The sequence below is a fragment of the Dromaius novaehollandiae genome, chromosome 1, assembly GCF_036370855.1.
Source record: "Dromaius novaehollandiae isolate bDroNov1 chromosome 1, bDroNov1.hap1, whole genome shotgun sequence".
In the NCBI taxonomy this organism is placed as follows: domain Eukaryota; kingdom Metazoa; phylum Chordata; class Aves; order Casuariiformes; family Dromaiidae; genus Dromaius; species Dromaius novaehollandiae.
Genome location: NC_088098.1, coordinates 152,707,555 through 152,726,738, shown reverse-complemented (window position 1 = coordinate 152,726,738; position 19,184 = coordinate 152,707,555). Strand labels below are relative to the sequence as shown.

The 19,184-nt window shown below is 45.0% G+C and overlaps 1 protein-coding gene and 1 long non-coding RNA gene across 3 annotated transcripts in view; both read right to left on the bottom strand.

Moving 5' to 3' along the window:
- SH3RF3 (SH3 domain containing ring finger 3) overlaps positions 1 to 18,864 on the bottom strand; it is a 260,428-nt gene extending 241,564 nt beyond the window's left edge. For both annotated transcript variants that reach the window (XM_064503497.1, XM_064503506.1), the window contains exon 1: positions 18,170 to 18,864. In XM_064503497.1, coding sequence (XP_064359567.1) covers positions 18,170 to 18,565 — 396 coding nt within the window. In that variant the 5' untranslated portion in view covers positions 18,566 to 18,864. The remainder of the gene's footprint in view (positions 1 to 18,169) is intronic.
- On the bottom strand, positions 1,036 to 7,025 carry LOC135325437 (uncharacterized). The gene is made up of 2 exons (XR_010386426.1): positions 3,919 to 7,025; positions 1,036 to 3,091 (listed from the first exon to the last, which is right to left on the bottom strand). It is a non-coding gene; the product is annotated as an uncharacterized LOC135325437 (long non-coding RNA).
- Positions 18,865 to 19,184: the final 320 nt, after the last annotated feature.

Genomic DNA, 19,184 nt, shown 5'->3' with positions numbered 1-19,184 from the left:
AGAGAGATTTGTGTGCTTTGTATAGAAGAAGAAATAGAGTGTTCATATAAGCTTCAGATGAATTTGTTTACCTTAACAGATAAACAATTTCCTATCACTAATGCAGTTATTTTTAAGGGTAAAATAACTTTGTTTTAAACTGAAGTAAAATCACAAAATACGAGTTGCACTCTGAGGCAGTGTTTCCCTGGCACTGAACTTAGGAGGAACTTTCCGAAGTTTCCATCTCCAGAAACTTAAGTCTGAGTTCAGGTGAGCTCAACATTTCTTTCTTAACAGCCTGGCTACTTGTTAGCAATCTTCAAAGGGAAATGCAAGCCATGAACCAAAATATCTATATTCTTCCTTGTTTGCCTTTCTCCTTGTTATAGGAGCAGCCTTGCTGGCAGGTGGCTAGAAGATACAGAGTTTACAATAATGTGGCTCCTTGGACCTCTAGAGCTGATGCACATGATGTTTAAGGGCTATTGGCTCAACACAGATCTTCTGGCTGGTAAATCCTAGCACTTTTGGGGGGAGAGGGGATAACCCCTTCAAGAGCACTACCAGAGGAGGTCTAAGAAAGCAGCAGGACAGTGTTTTATTCCTTCCAGGCACTTTCCTGGAAAGATTTCAACAGGACAGAGCAGTGCAGGCATAACTGAACATCTCCCGAGAAATAATTAAAGCTTCCTTAATCACAGGTTTCAAAGAAAGAAACTACCTTTGTGTCCCTCCTTCTGGATTCTGGTAAGGACAGCATAGTCCATATGTGGAGTTTCCTCTGGACAAGTACTGATTTGCTTCAAAATTGTATTTTTATTATAACTGTGTTATAAACACTAGCATCTGTTAAACAAAAGCAACTGATTTTAAAATTCTCTCCCTTTCCATCCAAATTTGCAGAAACAAGTTTTCAGGGGAACTTGTATGAACCCAGAGGGAATACATGGAGCTTGGATGCAAACTTTTTTATATGGCTTTTTTTAGTTTATTCATTAGTGCTCCAACATTGCCAATAACTTCCATAATGAAATAAATGTAACCTTCGATAAATGAAATGTACCAAATGTTTAATATTTTGTGAATTTACTAAACACATCTTACTTTCCCAGGGTAGACAGATCTAAGAGCATCAGTTTCCCACATTGCACAAACACAAGGACAAATCTCACATCTTTTATCTACTGCAGCAAGCACCAGAAAGGTGGCCCATACTTCAAGTCCTCAGGCTTTCTGCAGACAAACGTAGTATTTTCTCTTTCAACCTTTTCATGAGGCTGACAAGAGAAATGGTAAAAATCAAAGAGGAGCATCCACTAATGGAAGCTTTCCAAAAGGCAACAAACAAAATTCAGAACTCCTTGAGGAGCACCAAAATGTGTAGTCATTATATTACGGTTGATAGAGGCAGTATCATGACTTCCATGCTTTCCATCTTCTCCAGATGTGGAATGCCTTCTCGTAACAATATAGAACAAAGTACTATTTAGCAAGAAAAGTAAATTGAGGCTGTGCTTCATCTTTGTCCTTTGCCGACACAATGGAGCTGTCAGGAGGACAACCTCGAATGTGTTCTTTTTCACACTGTATTAACCCTCTGCGGCCCATAAATACAACTGCTCTTTTTGTCTTAAGGGTGAAAAGGTACATTTTAAACTTCTCAAAAAATGGAAGACAGAAAGTTAATTCATGTGCTACTTGTACACATGCACAGATAAACCTCCCTAAAAAAGAAAAGCCCTTTCTTAACGTTATCATGCTGAAATTATTAATATAAATCCTGCAAAAAATGCATAATCTTTGCACATCAAGTGCCAAAATGACTAAGTGAGCTATGTTTAATAAATATTATTTTTCTCTTTGAGTTTGTACACTCAGTTAATCACACACTGATAGGTGAAAAATATTTTTAAAGCCTTAAATATTCCAACAGTTTTAAAACTGACTCGTGTTCTGATCTCTGTGGGTCCCTGAAGGTCTCAAATCTTCCCTCCTCGGGATGCGAGCCAGCAGGAATAACTTGGAAAAGACTGGGACTCTCTGATCAACAGCGCTTTTTCACAGCTGCCAAGTTTTATTTTGTTCCGCTTCTCGTAGGTGAATCACTGAATACATTAACTTGCACAGTGCGGGGGCAGACCCGCTTGCACAGCCGGCTGCAGCTCAGTGTAGTAGCAGCCCCGTTAAGTCGGACGGATGCTTTTGGCAGGCAACAGCCCAGCACTGAGGTGCCACAGTTGCCTCTGCAATCTGGGTTAGAAACCAGTCTTCGGAGAGGCACTTGGGCACCGATTTTTCTTCCGTTTTGGTGCAGGCATTTTTACAGGGTACCTAGAAAGGCCCAAATTTAAAAGCAACAGCAAACAGTTCAGTCTCCCATATTTTAACTTACTCCTCCACTCAGGTAAAAACTGTCCAGTCCTTGGTTCACAATATATATGACCGCAGTCAAAGGATTCAGAAACCTCCAGTCCAGTTAGGGGATATGTTGATCCATGACACCCACTCACCCCTGTCCTTTCCTCCCAGAATTGAAGGCGCACTCGCATCCCCACAATGGTTTGGTCCTCAGTCCTAGCTGAAGCACCGACCTCATACCTCACGAGACTGGTCCTTGTCTAGCCAGTCACATTAATAGCCATATTTCATATATTTAAAAAATAATGATAAATAAAGCAAGTTATAAGCACAGTTGTATCATTTAGCAGCTAAGCATATAGCAGCTGTATTTAAAAGTAGCTGCTACCATCCACGGAAAGCAAATTAATTATTTAGATATATTTATAGGATTTATAGGGCAACTGAAGCCACAGCTAGTTAATTGAAAACCTGATAACAGACTGAAGCCCACACTAGATCATATACTGTGAAATGCAAAGTCTTTATTAAATAAGGCCATTAAGAAGGATGATAATCCCTGTGGCCTTAAATATGAATAAGGTGCAATGTAAACAATAAAAGGCAAAAATCCAATTTTCATGCAGTGAACTTTCAAACACTCTGCTGTTTCCATTAAATTACCTTTTTTCCAGCATATTGTAATGGCATTGAGGGCACATCAGGCTTCCTTGTAATACAGTTATTGTTCAGCATTAAAACTGGTTCTTAACTTGAAACAGAAATGTGCAATATTTTATTTGGCTTCACCCGTATGTCAAATGGCATGAAAATTGAGAACAAAAGCTTCACACATGCAATAAAAGAGAAAATAAGCAAAGGAGAAATAAACACATGCAAACAAACTAACAGAAAAACCCAGAACATACAGAAAGAAGAAAAAAACAGGGTATATTATAGTAGTTTTCCAGTTAATGTTACAGCAATTTAATATTAGGAAATTGAATACGGAAAGAGAATTTCAGTAACTAAAGTAACTAAACTTGGATAGAGGCCAAACGCAGCTCTACTACACAGTAAAGTAGGTGAAACTCATCACAGTGCTTTAACCAGAACAAAATCAGCTGTTAAATGTCTGTTATGATCCTCCCAAACACAAGGATCACGACAAGAGCTTAAGCATATCAAACGCCACAATGGCATGGTCCTTGCAGCTGGTAGTGGGTCACTCTGGACTGAGACCCTCTGTGCTTCAGTTTCTCATTTTAAAAGGGAGCACTGATATCTACTACTTTTTAAAAAGCATTCTGTGGAAGTAAGAAACATTAAATAGAGATATCTCTATTTATTAAAGAACTGAGAACTATAACGTGAGGTCAAGATTTTACTATTATTGTTCAGTAACAGAATATTCCTGTTGGGAAATTTAAACAATCCATTCAAGTATGAGACTATACTTGTTCTGGATGTCAAACAATTTTTCCACTCTAAACCTTTCTGCAAAACAAAAGAATTCCTACAGCAAAGCTGCAATGAAATAAAGAGACAAGAATGATTCTGTATTTGTTCAATTCTATATTCAGTTTGGAAGTATTATACCTGAAGAAATCCTTCAACAGGAAAATGCAGTTTTCCTGAACATCTTCACGGTGGCAAGACAGTTGAGAAAACAACAGCACAGACCTGAACTGCTGTAACCCTCTAAAATACATAAACATGCATTTGAAAATATTTACTTTTCGTTGTCTATAGCTATGTCTGCTCAGTCGTATTTGCTGTTCCCTTCACTGGTCCACCTTACGCAGTGGGTAGAAGCATCTCGGCGAGCTCAGAAACGGCTCTGCGGCAGGGGCGGCTGCCGCCTCATGGGAACAGGGTCCTGGGGTGACGGCGATGGGGCAGTGGGGCAACAGCAACGGGGCTGAGGGGCGCAGAGCAGGCAGGATGGGCCACGGGGCTTTCCTGAACTGTCACCTCCCCCATCGGAGCGGAATGAAAATGTAATATATTTTTACCTATGAATACATAACAGGTCCCCCCATTCCCACTGGGAGAGCTGGCAAAACGCCTAGCGGGGATGCAACCTCTGTGCAAGATCTGTTTTGGAGGGGAATTATTTCCTTGTGTTTCTTCCTCGTGTGCGCAAAGAAGGTAAATTCACTAAATAAGAGGGAAAAGGCAAATCTATTCATGGCAAGCAGAGCAGAAAAACAGCAACACCTGGCAGAGCTAAAGTGCAGTAACACAGCAATTCCATCAGCACAAAGCATTATCCTGAATAATATTTGTATCAGGTCAATGAAGCAAAACTATTCCAATCCCCTAACTCGAGTTTCTCTTTCCAGGAAGGAGACTCTTCTCTTCCAGCAGCACTCTTAAAACTGGGTTTGCTGAGGTACCGCTATGCTGCTACCCACTGTGGTAGTGATTTCTCACACCTCCCACAGAAACTGAGTCCCAATTCTGAAGAGTAAGAGGCGTCCGAGCCTCGAGCATGCCGCTGTGAACAGCTTTGACAGCACTGCTTTTTCACTCTTACCTTTGAAATCTGCAGTCGCTTTGAGCTACAAGGACTGAAGAGGAAGAGCAGAGAGAAATAAGAAGGAATCATTTCATCCTCCCCACTACAGAGAGAGAATTTTGCTCTCTTCCCACGTGCCTAGCAGCACTGCCAAGTAACAGGTTACTCACTTTCCTTCATTAATTACTGAAAAAAACTATGAAAAACAAAATGGTGTTTACTTGAAGCTCATTCAGACAAAGTTACTAAACATCTAGGCTACTGAACATTACAAAGGTCAGGATCTCCCAATATGATTACCTTTCTGAGTCTGCAGCTTACACAACTTCATAAAGTCAAATACTCCTATAGAGGCATCTTTTACTGCACTTTATCAGCCAAGGGAGCTCTTCAGGGAGGGGAGAAAAAGGAAAAAAAGGTAACATTTACTGTCTCGACTAAGATTCACTGTAGTCTTATCTGCTTGTTACCAATCATTCTGGGTTTACACGCTTACAAGACAATTTCAGGTTGACCACAGTCTTTTCTCTGTGTGCTTGGCCTGTATTTATTTCAGCAGCGTTGGGAAGGAATTATTGATTCAAGGAGTTGACACTGCTATTTGAAACCTTTTAAGTCTTAAGTTGACTTGAAAAGTAAGCATATGGTCACTGACAGTACCAGAGTAGCTGAGGAACCTCAATTCTATCCAGTTTCCCATGATCTGTCATTGTAAATGGGAGTTCAGCCTCTTTTAACCTCAATGATGTACTAACAAGAAGTTTCCCTCGGAGGCTATGTAGAGCATTAAATGAAAAAAGTGTCTCCTACGTGCAAGAAAATGGACTGATATTAAAAAAATCCTTCCATCACAATTTTCGTAATGAGTGGAATTCATTCTCAAGTGACCACATTAAACAGTTAAAACGAGCCTGGCCCTTCTACAGCAAAGAATCTCCAGTAAGTGGAGATCTGTGCAAGTGGATAACTAACTATAATTTTCTTGTCAGTGGCATTTTGCACCCAATTTGTACAAGTATAAAAGAACATACAAAGTTCAGGGTAACTCGGGGAATTAGACTCCAAGAGTGTATGGTACTCCTCCACTTGTCCCTGCTCCACCCGACTGCGAAGTGTCAAGGAAAGGGCCCTTTCGGCAGCGCAGCATCCTCATGCAGAAGCTAACCAGCACTACAGATACGTGACATCACTGAGGGCATTTAAACTTTTTTGGGGGGAAAAATCTAAAACCCAAAATGCACTACAAAGTCTGATAGCTACTGGAATTTTTAACCTTGCTTTGATGAAAACCGAAAAACTACTCAGAGTCAAAAAAAATCACCCATTGGAAACCTTCCTCCTCCTCCCCTTTTATTGCAACCTGTTTGCACCCTGCAGAACTTGTGCTTGAACCCTCTACTTGTGCTTACCGGCAGGAGATAGCTGTCATTGCCACTGCTTTCTAAGCAAGTTGAAGCTAGGTGAAGAACACTCAAAGCAAGGTGAATCTAGCAAATTTTAAATTGAAGAAATATGCCAGGGTGTAAGCGCACTGACTTCATTTTAGCTGTAACAACAAGGAAGAGACTTATCAATAGCAAATGGCCATGTCAGTGCTGTGACACAGGTTCCCAAACCCCCAGAGAGGGGAATGGCAACCCAATAACAGAGTTCAAACACCACTTACGTGCGGTCTGAAGCTTCTTAGTCTTATTACTGACTGCACTGATGAACTCCAGTCTACAATAACAGCAGGGCAAATCCCTGATAAACACTCCCCCCATACTTCTAACATAAAACCGTCACTCCCACAATACACCAGACCTCCAGGATGATCACCTCTAAGCTCCTGCAGTGCCCTTTAGTATGACTAAGCTTGGTAGAGTCACCGTGTCCTTAGCTGCTACCAAGCACCCTCCTCTCCCAGAAGCGCTCGGACCCCAAGATCCCTAATCACTACTATTGCTGGCAACTCGTAAAGCATTTCATAGTCCATGTGGAAGGAGCCTATATTCTTGGTCCCTCTCTATGCCTACCATACAAAAAAGATAGTGATGATGCGCAGTGTGAAAGCCAGGCCCTGCAGCATAAGCCATAAAAAATGTGATTTTTTTTTTTTTTAATTTCGGAGGTTACTGAGTCAATGACCAACTCCTGCCCACGGCTCCACCTATCACACTTGCAGGAGCCCTGAGCTGGCCTGTTTGTGAGCAATGGGGGACAGCAGAGCCCTATGCCCACCCCATCGCCCTACACCCACCCCACTGCCACGTGCCCATCCCATGCCGCAGACTTTCGACCAGCGACGGAGCGCTTCAGGAAGCAGACAAAGATCCTTCCCTGAAAATTCCCTAAAGCTGGACTTCTGTTATCACTAATAAACACAGCAGTTTTCTTCTGGGGTACCTATTTATAGTAACTTTTCAAAGGAAGACAAACCATTTTGGAAGGCAGATGTGCTACAGAGCACCACATGCTCTCCCGAGCCCTCCGGAGGACGGCTGAGCTATGGTGCTCCCGTGCCCCAAACCCACTCGCTCTGCTCAGTGGCAGCAAGAGTCCCTCTTCTTGTGCCTGTGCACTGCGCAAGGCAGCAAAATTGGTACAACATTCTGTATCTTAAAAAATGCAATAAGCAAAAACAACACTTAGCAACAAAGACTTAGGCGGTACAAAACCCGTACAAAAAAAACATCAGAAGCACAGAAACTGGAAGTTGAAAGAGACTTGTGGCTTTCTTTGCACCTCTCTATCTCTTTCAGCGTGCTGCCGGCAGGACAAAGGGAGGAAGACACAAACTTTCCCCTTAACTGCTTACTTCCTTGTTTTTAAGGTTTGGGATGAGTGGGAGATGTCCATTCAACTCTGCCTGCCGAGCTGCTGTTTGTTAATAAGCATAAAATAACCTCTCCCTGACTGAAGACTATTATTACAGATGCTGAACCATGTAAATATATACTCAGATACAAGCGGGACTGACTGCAGATAAAAGGAAGTCCTGTATTTATCAGATAGACAAATACAACCCAAGTTATGAAAAAATAACCTTCCCTTTCTGCAATATAGATCAGAAGTACCATACTTTCATTTTAGAAAATAATGTACTGATTTTTACTTATTAAAAAGGTATAATTGGTTCTGATTTTACATTGCTGCATGACTGCTTGACTGTGAATATAAATTATCAGATGTTTTCCACTATGACCTACCACTATGATTACCTATGCAGCAGAAGAGAATAAGCAAAAAAATTCACCTCATGGTTGTCAACTGTTATTTTTACTGTATGTTATGGTGTGCATTACGACTATTCTCTAAGGGCTTTTTTATTATTTCTTTTACAAAAGAAACACGCAGAAGAATGAGATTCTCATTATGAAAACTGTTGGCTGAGAAGTCAGATGCTCTGGACTGAACACGAGGTCTCCCACTGCTGCCTTCTGTGCCTCAGTTTCCCTCAGCGCTGCACTGCAGGTAAGCACTGTAGCGGTGCAAAGTCAGCGTAAGCCAGGCAGCCTTGCTCCCCACGACTCCTGCCCGCTCTGCAATTTGTCGTTCATCCTCGTGCAAGGAAAGCCTGGACTATTTCAGCCTCTTATCTGCTGACCGTTCAATGCAAACTCCCAAGTGGGCTGGGGGTAAGGACCAGCATGCTGCCGTTAGCCACCAGCCTCCTTTCGCCCAGAAAGTCGGTATCTCCTCCCAAACAGCGGGGTCACCCCCGTGGGAGGAGGGTGTCCAGCTTCACTCTGGCCGCGATGGGATCTAGCACCTGTCCCCGCCGCCCTTGGCCAAGGAGAGCCCAGGACCACGTCCCCCATCCCCAGCTGGTGCCTCCTGGCATGTCCCGCCTCCCCCATGTGCCGGGCTCCACCTCCAAAGGGACAACGCCAATGTCTGGCCACCACTTGGGGCTCGGTCTGGGGTTCCTGGTTTTATCCAGCAACTCACTCGTTCCTGCAGGGGAAGCGCAATTGCAGCAGGCCCTGTGGGCAACTGCACCCACCTCCCACTGCGTCCTCCTCCAGCATGTGCATAGTGAGCTCCCACCAGCCTCCACCACCCTGCGGACCCGAATTTGCAGGGCCAAGTGGCACAACCTCGGCCGGGGGGACCACGGGAACACGTGCAGACGTACAGCAGGACCAGCCAGAAGCTGCCACGCCATGACACAATGCATACATCCATGCCCATCACAGGATGACACTACTGCATGATTTACTCAATTGCATTTGGACACAATAAGCATACATGAAATAATAGGTTTTTCTGTCGAACAACTATAAACTCAGGGAGATGCATACATACATACATACATACATACATATATATATGTATTATTTACAGCTAAATAAACTAAACTCTTTCAAACTAAACTCTTTCAAAACAAAATCATCCTTCTGTTTCCAAAACTCTTTACTGGATTAAAATAATAAATCAACCATTACTATCATCTGAAATGAAAATGCATTGCTTTGATTACAGGGATTACAATATAGTAAACTTGGAACAAGTTGCAATAAAAGAGTTTCAAGGCATGTAAGAAGTCAGGCAAAATAAAAGGCTGGCCCATTAAAAGCTGTCCCAAAATGAAATTAGAATTAAAAAAGTTAACTCATAAAATCATATCTTTTTACAGTAGCTCATAGAAGAGTTTTTGAGTGGAATTAGTCTGAAAAAAATCTGCAAATAAACATGTTCACTAATAATTACAGAAATTATAATTTAGTAAAGTAAATATAATACCTGTATTTGGCTGACTTTCCTGGCTGTCAAATGGAAGGCAATCAACATGCAGCGCACCAAACAGTAGCATCCCTCTCTTTTCAGTTAGGACCCTGTATCTTTACCCACAGTACACCCACAACTGCATAGTCAAAATTTTAGGTCTCTCTTTCCCTCTCCTCTCCATCTTGCCCACCTAAACCCACTTTAATGATAAATCAACTGCAGCAATTAATAAACCTCTGTCCAGAAGGGGAAAAGACTCTAACAGCTTAATGAGCTAGTAATACATATTTAAATCAATATTATTCAGAAGATGTGTCTATTCTAGTCCTTCCTCTGAAAATAATTGAGACTGCAGGAGAACTGATCATTAACATTGTGATAACAATCTAGCCAGCCTTCTGCTAAAACACTTTTTTCTTTAAACTAAAACTAGGATTTGTTATCTCATGCAGGCAGGCCACTTTAAAATTAGCAAGGGGAAATTCATATTGTTTGGATCAGATTTTTAAAAAACTGGGGAAAAATTCATGTTAACTTGACTGAATAATCTTGTGCCTGTTGCTGTATTACTGGAAAGACTTTCTAATCATAGCCTAAGAAGCAGCCTCTTCCCATAATTACCAATTTTGTACACAGACAGGCACTCGCTAACCATATACAGCATTAATGTCACTTGTCTTATAAATCATATTCCAGCTGACAGCCAACAAGAGGGACAAATCTTCACTAACACAAATCATTAAGGTATCTTCAAAATGAGATGCAACTGAATGCCACAAAATAGGACGCCTTTGTCCTATCATCTCCATGAGCACACAGGGAATTTCTGCAGTACCCCTCTTATGTTATGTTATTGCCATGGCAAAAGAAAACAGTCCCGTATCTCTCTTTTTTTAATTAATGAAGCCCACAGTCTGCTGGAATCCAGCGCTGCAAAGGATCGCTAAGCTTTCTAGTTTCCAAAACAGGACAAGATAGAGACCTACTGCAGAAACAATTGTGCAGTCTCCACCAGGGCATGCATTCTTCAGAAACTCTCGCTGTTCAGTAAACCAAACAAAAACAGAGCCATCGCGCTGAAAATCCAAACCGCTCTGACGGAAGGAGAAGCCAAACTTTAGGAGGGGCCAACCCATACTTTGAAAGCGCCAGAAACCAGCCGGGAGACAAGCTGACTGTGTTTCACGACACCACTTAACCCGTAGCTAGCCTGCAAAGCTGGACAACCAAGCCCAGCGTCACGCATCCGTCTTCCCAGCACGCTGAGCTTGGGGCGGCAGCAGAATAAAAATGCAGCCCTGTGAGAAACTCGGGGCAGCATTTTTCCCCCAGATCATTTTCCAGCTGGATCAGTTCCCCTGGCTGGTTCAGCTGCACTGGCTGCACCACACGGAGGGGAAAAACCAGCCGGGGGGCAGGCAAAGGCAAAGCCAGCCCAGCGGTGAAGCCACCAAATGTGCATCGCCCAGGTTAACGTGGGATCTCAGCTAACCATAAAGTGCACTGTATATGCCGTGGAATCGATGGAATCATACTAAGAAGCGAGTGCTCCTCATTCCAGGTGCTTTACATTTTTCTCCCCACTTTTAAAACCAAAACGTCTTTCTCTTTGATACCAAATGCAATATTCCCTCCTTCTGTCCTTCCCCTGAACTAAGAGACATCTCATGTACATTTTCAAATTAATGTTTGTTCTTTTTAACTGAATAAAAATGATCAAATTACATGCAAGGAAAATTAGATTAAATTATCAGGCCCACACTGTGGGTTTTTTACAAAGCTACTCAAACAAATTTGAAGGTTCTTCATCAATTTTCTATGAGTATAAGCAATACTTCCCACAAAGAGGAGGTAATGAGTTTAGCATTACTGCTCAGGAACACTGTAATGGAGCCAAGCAAGTAAAACCAGCACATCAGCAACTCTCCCACCCCAAATTGTCAAGAAAAGGCACAGTTCAAGCTGTCAGAGGAATCTGAATCGGCAGCAGAAAGAGGATCTGGGATGGGTAAATGGGGAGAACCTGTTCCCAGGTCCGCCTGTACTATGGACTAGTACGAAATTTTTCATGTTTTTTTCCACTCTTCTTTTTTTTTTTTTTTGGACTTACTTTCTCTTTTACATAATGGTCAGGTGATAAGTTCCCAGCCCAAGTAACAGCCTGCCGTATGCAAGAGGCTTTGGTAATTGGGAGCAGCGTGGTTTGCTCTAGGACTGAGGATAACTAGGTAGCCCTCGGCTGGCACTGCTTTTCCCTGCTGCTTGCTTCCCAGCTGCAGACGTGCAGCTGCTGTGGGAGCTGGGGCAAGTCCAAGGTCACGCAGCTTTCTCAAATCCCCTAGTTTATCTTTGTCCGGACTCTCATGTCCTATTAGACCTAATCTTGGGTTCTTCCCATGACAGCTCGCCCCAGACTGGGAAAACCTGTTGTAAAATATCAGATTTTAACAAGACCGCATTGAAAACGCTGGCCAAAATTCAGCTCGATGCGTGATGAGTGACCTCTGGAAAGCTGAAACCATGTGCACCCCGAACAGTTTCAGTCCACAGAAGTCACCAAGTCCCTGAAAACTGAATGAATTCAGTGGAGCAGAGGTCAGCAATTACAATGCTACAGTGCTTAGAGATATTAATCAGAATGAACTACTATTTATAACTGGCCTTTTACAGCTTAAGGAAAGGATTCTAAGGAAGAATCATCTATGACTTCAGGAGGAAGTGATTTCCCACAGTCACTGACTTTAAAAGAGGGTTACCTAAGTGCAAGAGGGAATTATGTGTTTTTTTTCCTGAAATTTAAGCAGTGCTTAAATTTCTTCTTACAGAGAAAGCTTGAAATGTTGAACAAAATAGTGATATTAGAGAGGAAATTCTAAATACAGTGTAAAACTTGAGAATTAACCAGACACACTTTCCAAGCTAAAAATAGTAACTGGATTTTTAACATAAAACTAAGAGATAGCAAAATTAAATAACTCTAAATGACAAGAAGAGACTTTCCTAGAGCATATAATCTTCCTCAAACATAACTAAAACATTGTCGTAGTACTTTACGCGGCATCTTACTGACCAAACCAGACATCGCTTTGTCTAGAAAGGATCACACTGTGCACAGAGAGCCTTGTCCTGCCCTGCGGTACGGACACAATCACATTAACAGCCAGCGATGTTATCCAGTTCGACCTGTTGGGCATCGGGCCAACAACAGGAGTATGCCTGAACACGGGCTGATCAGGTTAGAAACAAGGAATACTGCATACGGTTACAGCACATACACAGAGCTCGCCGCTGTTCCCGTGCGCGGCACCGACGGTGCCCGCAAAGTAAAGCACCTCTGCCAAACTCTGCTCCGCAGCAGAAAATAACTGTAACAGCTCTGGCGTTAAGCACAATCCGTGCTTTTTAATCTCCTAAAATCCCAGCCTCTCTAGTAGCAACTCCGCATTTTTACAGCACTTTCCATCTGAAGATCTCAAAGCACACTAGGGTAAGGTGAGTGCTACTATTTCAAGTTTTCGGCAGGGGAATCTGAAGCTGAGAAAGTTCACAGGGCTCGCTGGAGGTCAGCGGCAGCAGACAGCACAGGACCGCTGCAGCTCCTGCTGCCCAGACTCCAGGACTCAACAATGTTGTGTCTCCAAAGGGAAAAAAGCAAAGAGCAGAGTTTAGGGAAAAACTGCCAGAATTAAAATCTGCACGGGATGTCAGGGCTAACATCCGTACAAGTCCACATACTTTGTCTTTGAGGAACCAGTTACTGAACACTGTCACATGCTATGTTATCACCACAGTTCATCGTCAGCTGTTCAGAGGGATGTTGTGCAGGGATTAAACTTAGCATTTGCATTTAACTGCAAAAGGAGCAATGCAAAGTTATGCCGCACTGGCACAAATTAATATGGAAGGTCTCAGGCTAGTGGCACAAAGTCCCCTCCACAGCCCCGTCTCTTCTAGCTGTGCCTGAGCCACTGCTGGCCATCCCAAGCCAAAGTAAACTCCATTGTCAGCACTGTCACCCTTCGCTCACAACCGGTCCATCACACATTTTCCAGGCTTGTAAGTAAATTGAACAACAGAAATATCCAGAAGTCAGGTAAAATGATTCCTCTGTTTTTGTAAAACATAATCGGCATAAGGATGACACCTGAAAATGATGGTATTTCTAAAAAATGTAAGAGCTCAGTGAATTATGAATGTATCTGATTCATCTCCTCAGCCTTCCCCCTCTCCTGTGCACACTCACTTCTGCGATCACAGCTCTAATTGTTGGGATTTGACTGAGTCTTCATTATATTTTTTACAGTACCCTTTAGTATGCTTGTTAACTTCATGAATTGAGACACATTTTTCAGCCTTCTGCAAGACAGTAAAAAGCTGGCAAGATCAAAGACTTAGATACATGCAATATTAGTCCTATTTAGATGACATTATGACAAACTTCAAAAATTGGCCAGCAAAACTATAGTACCAGAAGAAAAATAATCAGGGATGAAAAACAAAATTAACTTAAGTCTATTGCCTATGCATACCATGCGCTGCTGAGAAGAATGACACTCCCATCTATGCAAATCTGGCAATTAAAAAGCCAGTTCAAGACTCTCTTCTGCCCAAGACAAAGTCTGTGTCCTGCTCAAACCACTGATCCTTACAATGGATATAAATGCATATAAACACAGGACTCCATTCATTTCCTCTTGTAAAACCCAGTGTGTGATCTTCACACAGTAAAAAGTCTATTCAACAAGGAAACGTAGCAGTGGAAAATTACTGCAACTTCTACTCCACCCCAAAAGCATATAGATAGTGTAGGATGAGACAGGGCTCTCATAAAAAGTAATGATTCAATGTCTCTCGTAGAGAATTTTTATAAGCAGAGCAACTGAAAAGACCAGACAACAAATTAAGGCTATTCCCTCTGACTGCAAAATTTCTATGAAACTGAGGGTAGTGACCTTTCTCTTGGGCAGTGAAACAGGCTCTGCACATCTCATCCATGGAGGAAGCATCCAGCGAAGCACGAGGGAACGCAGCCCATCGCTCACTTCATTCACGCACGCTGACACATCATTTTCCTTATGTGCCCATCTTATTCTCTGCTGATACCTATACCACCTTCTGGTAATGCACCACATGCATCTCTGTCACTTCAGTCATGCTCTCTGTTCAGGGAAAACTGCGAGACATGTTCTGTTTTTATAGGTTGTTTCTTTCTCATGCAAATGTTATGCTCAGTTTGCATTTAAAGGAAGCCGGCAATAAGCCTTGCACCTGGAGTGGAAGATGACTGGTTTGCGAGGAAATTGCCAGAGACTTGCATGCATTTAGCTGTCTATTCCATCTTGAGAACGACTGAAAAAAATTCCAAAGTGATAAACTCTGATAATTGTTAAAAAAAAAAAAAAACTGTAAAGAACCAAGATCTACCATAATATCTTGACAATGTAAGGGAGCCATTTACTTTGACAGAACCTGAATTCCCCAAGCGGTTCTATAGTGGTAATGGAGACAGAGGAGCCAATAAATTATAACCTTGTGTGTAATGTGACTACCATTATAAACCACTCTTAGCCTCCTGTTTTATCCCCTGGGGTGGCCCATTCTAACAGTTTCTGAATTTCCTTGCCTTCACTTTTCTAGTGCGCTCTTTCAGCGCTCAAACCCCTTTATATTGTCTACAACAATACGTCACATTTACATAGCATCTTTAACGTGAATATCCCCAAACACTTTACACAGTTCAGAAACAGGCCATCATTTTTTACAGGTTGAAACAGAGGCACTGAAAGACAAACCAGCTTATCAAAGGTCACACATCGCTGCATGTAAACAGAACCCAAAAATCTCTCTCAGGCATACATTAGTATGTAAACGATGCTACCACATCTCTAACGCAGAAGAGGTACACCATGTACCTTAAAACACCTACGTTATTTCTGAAATATTTCTGAAAAATGGTCTTGGCCAACTTCGCAACCCCCCCCCCCTCCCCCCGCAACCAACTCATCCCAAGTCCCTTTCGCTCGCGGTTTCAGCACTCTGGATAGACTAAGTCTGCACAAAGCCATTGGAAAATAACTCCTGAAATCCAGATAAAGAAATATGACCCCCTCCCAGAGGTTTGCCACAGTATTATACAATGTTCACTGATTCGAGAAAATACCAACTACGCAATGGAGACTCCCCCTAAGTGTAAGATGTATATGGCAAAACACAGACACAATACCAACATGGAGGCTGGCGCTGCTCTTTCTTCTAGGCTTAATTAAAATTCTCATAGAAACGTATCTCCGGTGTGGTTCTCACAGACCAGTCTGAGGATCTTCTGTGCAAGAGCGAAGGCTGATAGGAGTGACCTGACCTTGGCTCTGTGCCATTAAATTTCACCTTCCCAACCAAAAAACCCATAATGGTATGTCCCACTTTATATACTGCATTACCTAAAATGAAAGGTACTAATTAATAAAATAGTGCAATTTACATTTAAACTGCAGGCAGCAAATTTACAGCAATTTCTGAAATAAAATAAAAATCGGAAGAATCATTTTAACTCTCTCCAAGAGAACTAAGTTGTCAAAGACGAATATAACTTCGGAAGGTATAGGATTCTGCTCTTCAGTATCAGCCTCAAAAAAGCCTAATTCTAAGCAGGTTTGTACCTTCTGTTGTTTAGTACGGCTAGAAGCGCTGTACTCTGTTTTCAGGATAGCTCAGCAATCAGCTGTATCAGCAGCTCCAAGGAGGATTATTCTCCCCTGCTGCTTTTTTTTGAAAGCAGATTAGTTCAGACTTTCACTGTAACAAATCTTGTAAGGATCAAGCGCGCTGTATTGATTTCCATGATAAAACTGTGAGGTCAGTCCAAAGGCTAAACAAACAGTTTCATGGACCATCCCTGCCCCAGCAGATCCGCTGCCCCAGAACCACTCATTAGCCCCAGCAAGGGGAAAAAAAAGTAGCTGCTAACTGTAACAGCCAAAATGTGATTCTAAGGTCACATGTAACTTTACTTTCTGTCAAATTCAGATACCCATCTGACAGACACAACAGAACTGAAGATGCTCCCTGAAGCATCACTGAAGTGCTGGTCAATCAAAGTCAGAAAAACAATAGAACATTATGTAGGTTTTTTTTTTTTTGAACTATACAATGTCCTGCAATAATGGTTAGGGAAGTCCCTTCTTAAAAATCTTCCAAATTAAAGTAAAACAACTCAAATTCCACTTCTCTGAAAATCTGCGTTAGCACATAAAACTACACTCAGTTTAGTTTCCCCATCAGGCATTTCCTGTAGCAAGGAATCAAGCTTTCCCTGTAACATGCTATCTTAGCTAGGATTTAAGCATTTGAAAACCAGAGATTGTCTTCTCTATGGATGTTTACAGAAGGTTGCTTCGGGTGCAAGACCCTGCCTGTGCAATGAGGATCCTGCAGGTGTAACAAGTCTTCTATGCAGACCCTACTCCCTGTGAGGGAAGTCAAACTAGACCATGAGGACACCACACTTTAAACAACATAATGAATGCAAACTCCCCTTCCTGTAATGCTGAAACTCTGATGACAGAAGAGTTGCCTGCTATGATGGAGCAGCAAGTCAAAGTTTAGCTGAAATGAATGTCTCTCAAGCAAACAAGCAAAAAAGCAGAGGGCTGTAGCCCATTGCCTTTTGTCATCTTTAAACTCTGAAAACCATTATTAAATACCTGAATATCAATGTGGTCTACAGCTAGGTAATAAAGGACCTACCCTTCCAGAAACATTAGCAAGCATATTTCACTTCAGACTCCAAAATTGAATTTTATGGAACAATGTATGGTATTTGCCATCATTTCCTGTAGGCAAAACTTCAAAACGGCTGGACGGGTCCATTCATTCTTCTCAGAAAAAAAAGGAAATGAACTAATTGAAACACCTACTATAGTGATATAACTTCGTTAGAAATCTCAGCATTGACCTTTCCGAGTCAGAAGCCTGTACACTGAACTACAGCTCAAGCAGACTTCACGAAAGATCACGATAATTAACTGTATCTTCTCTATATATGACACAAGCGATAAGATAAAGCTCGGTCTTCAGAGCGTCTCCTTTCCAAAGTCTCCTTGGAGAGGTTCTATAGCAAATCTTATGTTATCAAATTATATAATACAGAGCACCGGGAGGAACTGATCTTGCTCCCCTGCGAGTCAATGAAACCCTGGCCATTGATTTTAAAGGGAGGAAGATCGGGCATTTGACTGCCGCTTTTTAAAAAGAACAAATAAACGCATAGGTGCAGCGCTCTACTTCAGTAAATCGCACACCTTAGACATAAAAATGGAACTACACGCCCTGGGGAAGGGGAAGCTTAAGCCTCAGAAGCCGCCCTGTCCTGCCCGCCACCCTGCGCGACAGCCGCACGTCCGGCCGGCCGACAGCCGCGGGGACGCCGGCGGCGACACCGAGCGCCCGCCGCCCCCGAGCCGCGGGGGCGGCAGCCCCGCGCTGCACCTGACCGACCCGCCGCGCACGAAGGCGCCTCCGCGCACACCTCCCCGCCGCGGCCGCGGAGCCGCGTCCCCCGCTGCCACAGCTCGGGGCGGCCTCAGCGCCGCGCCCGCCCGCCCCCGGCGCGGCCGGACCCACCTTTCCCAGCAGGGCGCTGCGGCCCGCGGCCGCCAGCTCCCGCAGGCTGGCGGCGGCCGAGGCGGCGGCGGCGGCGACGGCGCTGGGCGCCGCGGCGGGCTGGGGGTACGCGGGGGCCGCGGCGGCGGCGCTGGGGCTGGCGCCCCCGGCGGCGCGGGGCCGCTGGCGGATGCCGTCCAGCAGCCGGACGAGGAGGATGTTGGCGGGCAGCTCGTCCACGCCGCAGCCCACCAGGATGCGGCACTCGGGGCAGCGCAGCTCGTGGCGGGAGCTGACGATGCTCTCCAGGCAGCGGCGGCAGAAGGTGTGCTGGCACGGCAGCACCTTGGCCGTGGTGTCCAGCCGCTCCAGGCACACGGAGCACTCCAGCAAGTCCAGCAGCGACGACTCGTCCATCGCCGCCGCCGCCGCCGCCGCCGCCGGCTCCCGCGCCGCCGCCGCCGCCGCTCCGCCGCCCCCTCGCCTCCGCCTCCGCCCCCGCCCCGCCGCCGCCTCCGCCTCCCCTCCGCGGGGCAGCGCCGGGCCCCGACGCCCCTAGGGCCGCCGCGGCCGGCGGTGGCGGCGGCGGGGGGCTGCGGCCGGCGGCCGCTGCGCGGGAGCCATGCGGGCGGCGCGGAGCCCCAGCGGCCGCCGCGGGGACCTCGGGGGCCGCCTGCGCGGCGGCGCCCACCCCCGCGCGGCGGCCCCGTGGGCGGGCGGGCGGGCGGGGGGGGGGGCCGCGGGAGGAGGGCACCTGCCCACCCGCGCCGCCCCCCGCTCCTCGCCCCGGCCGGGGCCGCGCGGCAGCCGCGGCAGGGCCCGGCGCGCCGCCCGCCGCCCCCGGGCGCGGGGCAGGCAGCGACGCGGAGCCCCGCGGGGGCGCCCGCGGCTCTGCGGCCGCAGCGCGGGCGGGACCCGCCGCGCTGCGCCGCTCCTCCATGGCGCCCTGTAACCCGATCCCCGGGCGGCTCGCCCGCCTCCCTCCGCTGCCTCCTCCTCCTCCTCCTCCGCGCGGAGGCAGCCGCACCGGCACCGC